This window comes from Penaeus monodon, chromosome 28 (assembly GCF_015228065.2).
Source record: "Penaeus monodon isolate SGIC_2016 chromosome 28, NSTDA_Pmon_1, whole genome shotgun sequence".
Classification (NCBI taxonomy): domain Eukaryota; kingdom Metazoa; phylum Arthropoda; class Malacostraca; order Decapoda; family Penaeidae; genus Penaeus; species Penaeus monodon.
In genome coordinates, this window is record NC_051413.1 from 35067648 (window position 1) to 35068969 (window position 1322).

General features: G+C 37.8%; 1 protein-coding gene across 1 annotated transcript in view; it reads right to left on the bottom strand.

The window, feature by feature from the left end:
- The window catches only part of LOC119591554 (Hermansky-Pudlak syndrome 1 protein homolog), a gene marked incomplete at its 3' end in the record, with an annotated part of 13616 nt that overhangs the window by 5054 nt on the left and 7240 nt on the right, over positions 1 to 1322 (bottom strand). The window contains 2 exon segments of the mRNA XM_037940306.1: positions 26 to 150; positions 277 to 515. Of these exon segments, the coding sequence (XP_037796234.1) occupies positions 26 to 150; positions 277 to 515 (364 nt within the window).

Consider the following 1322-nt stretch of genomic DNA (forward strand, 5'->3'; position numbering starts at 1 on the left):
TCCCTAAATCATTCATGTGACATACCTCTGACACAATCACGAGAGCAAGACCATCAGACAAGGTCTCATAATGGACTAGATGAGGTGTGAGATGGCAAACTTCAGTGTGAAGGAGTAATACACAGCTTCTGATCTTTCCTTCTTGCTCATCTGTTGAATTGGATACTTTCAAAGAAAATTCTACAATGACCTTCATCTAATCATACAATATTATGATTTATCAGGCATTCAAGTTGCAGAGTCACTCAAAAAATATTCCCATCAACAGTGGCCTACCTTCAGCCAGCCCTATATATCTTCCCTGTGAAGGTGTGCTTGGGATGCTGTAAAATTCTCCCGAATCACTGCTATCCACTTCTATTCCATCATCATCTTTCCTGTGATCTACTGTTTCTGCGTTTATCTCATTATCTGTTTCACTCTCTTCTACTTGTCCTAGCTCCTTTACTTGGCTTGCTTCCACAAGAAGATTAAGGAAGAGAAGATCTGATGCACTTAGTTCCTGTGCATTTCGACTGAAAGAGAAGGGAGATGGAAATTAATGACATTTTGTCTTTCTAAAGACCCCATACCAAGTTTTGGGGAAACTTTCGGCTTCTATCATCTTATCTTCTAGCAAGTGTTAAGAAAGGCTCAAGTAAGCAGTGGTAAGCAGTTTCATATCCGAGACTCCCAGCCATAGTGTGGAATAATGCACATGTATTCAGATTAGTAATGCCATTTATGTTTTTTCCTTCTTTACCTGTCCCCACAAAGAAAGCCCTTTAAGCCTCTGTCTACTTTTTGATGTAAAAGAAGTTAAAACTGTTAAAGGTAAATCAAAGTTCAACATTAAATATCCATTCTTTTGTTGTGGTTGTTTTATTTCCTAAAGCATTTCTGTTCCTTTCACCTTTTTTCATTTCAACATTATGACATCACATCTAATGTTGCTCATACTTCATTCTTATATGGTGTAATAGAGATGAACATGAATAAAAAAAAAGCACCAACATTATTATAAAAATGTTTCCCTTTCTAAATAAAATATGAGGAATGAAGGAGATACTGGTGTTCACCAAAGGGTAAAGCTTGTGCAGCTAGAATTATATACTCAAGCAGCCAGTTTTCAGGAGACACTTTATGAACTGTGCAAATGAAACCAAGAAATATTTTGGAGGAAGTGCAAACACTGCCACTGTCTGCCTGAAAACCACACAGCAATCACTCAGGAGCAACAAGGAATATGTTATGAAAGAGTATGCATGGCCTCCTGACCCTATTTCAGACTTGGTTTGTGTATCACACTTACCATGCCTCGGCAACAATCCAACATGATTCAT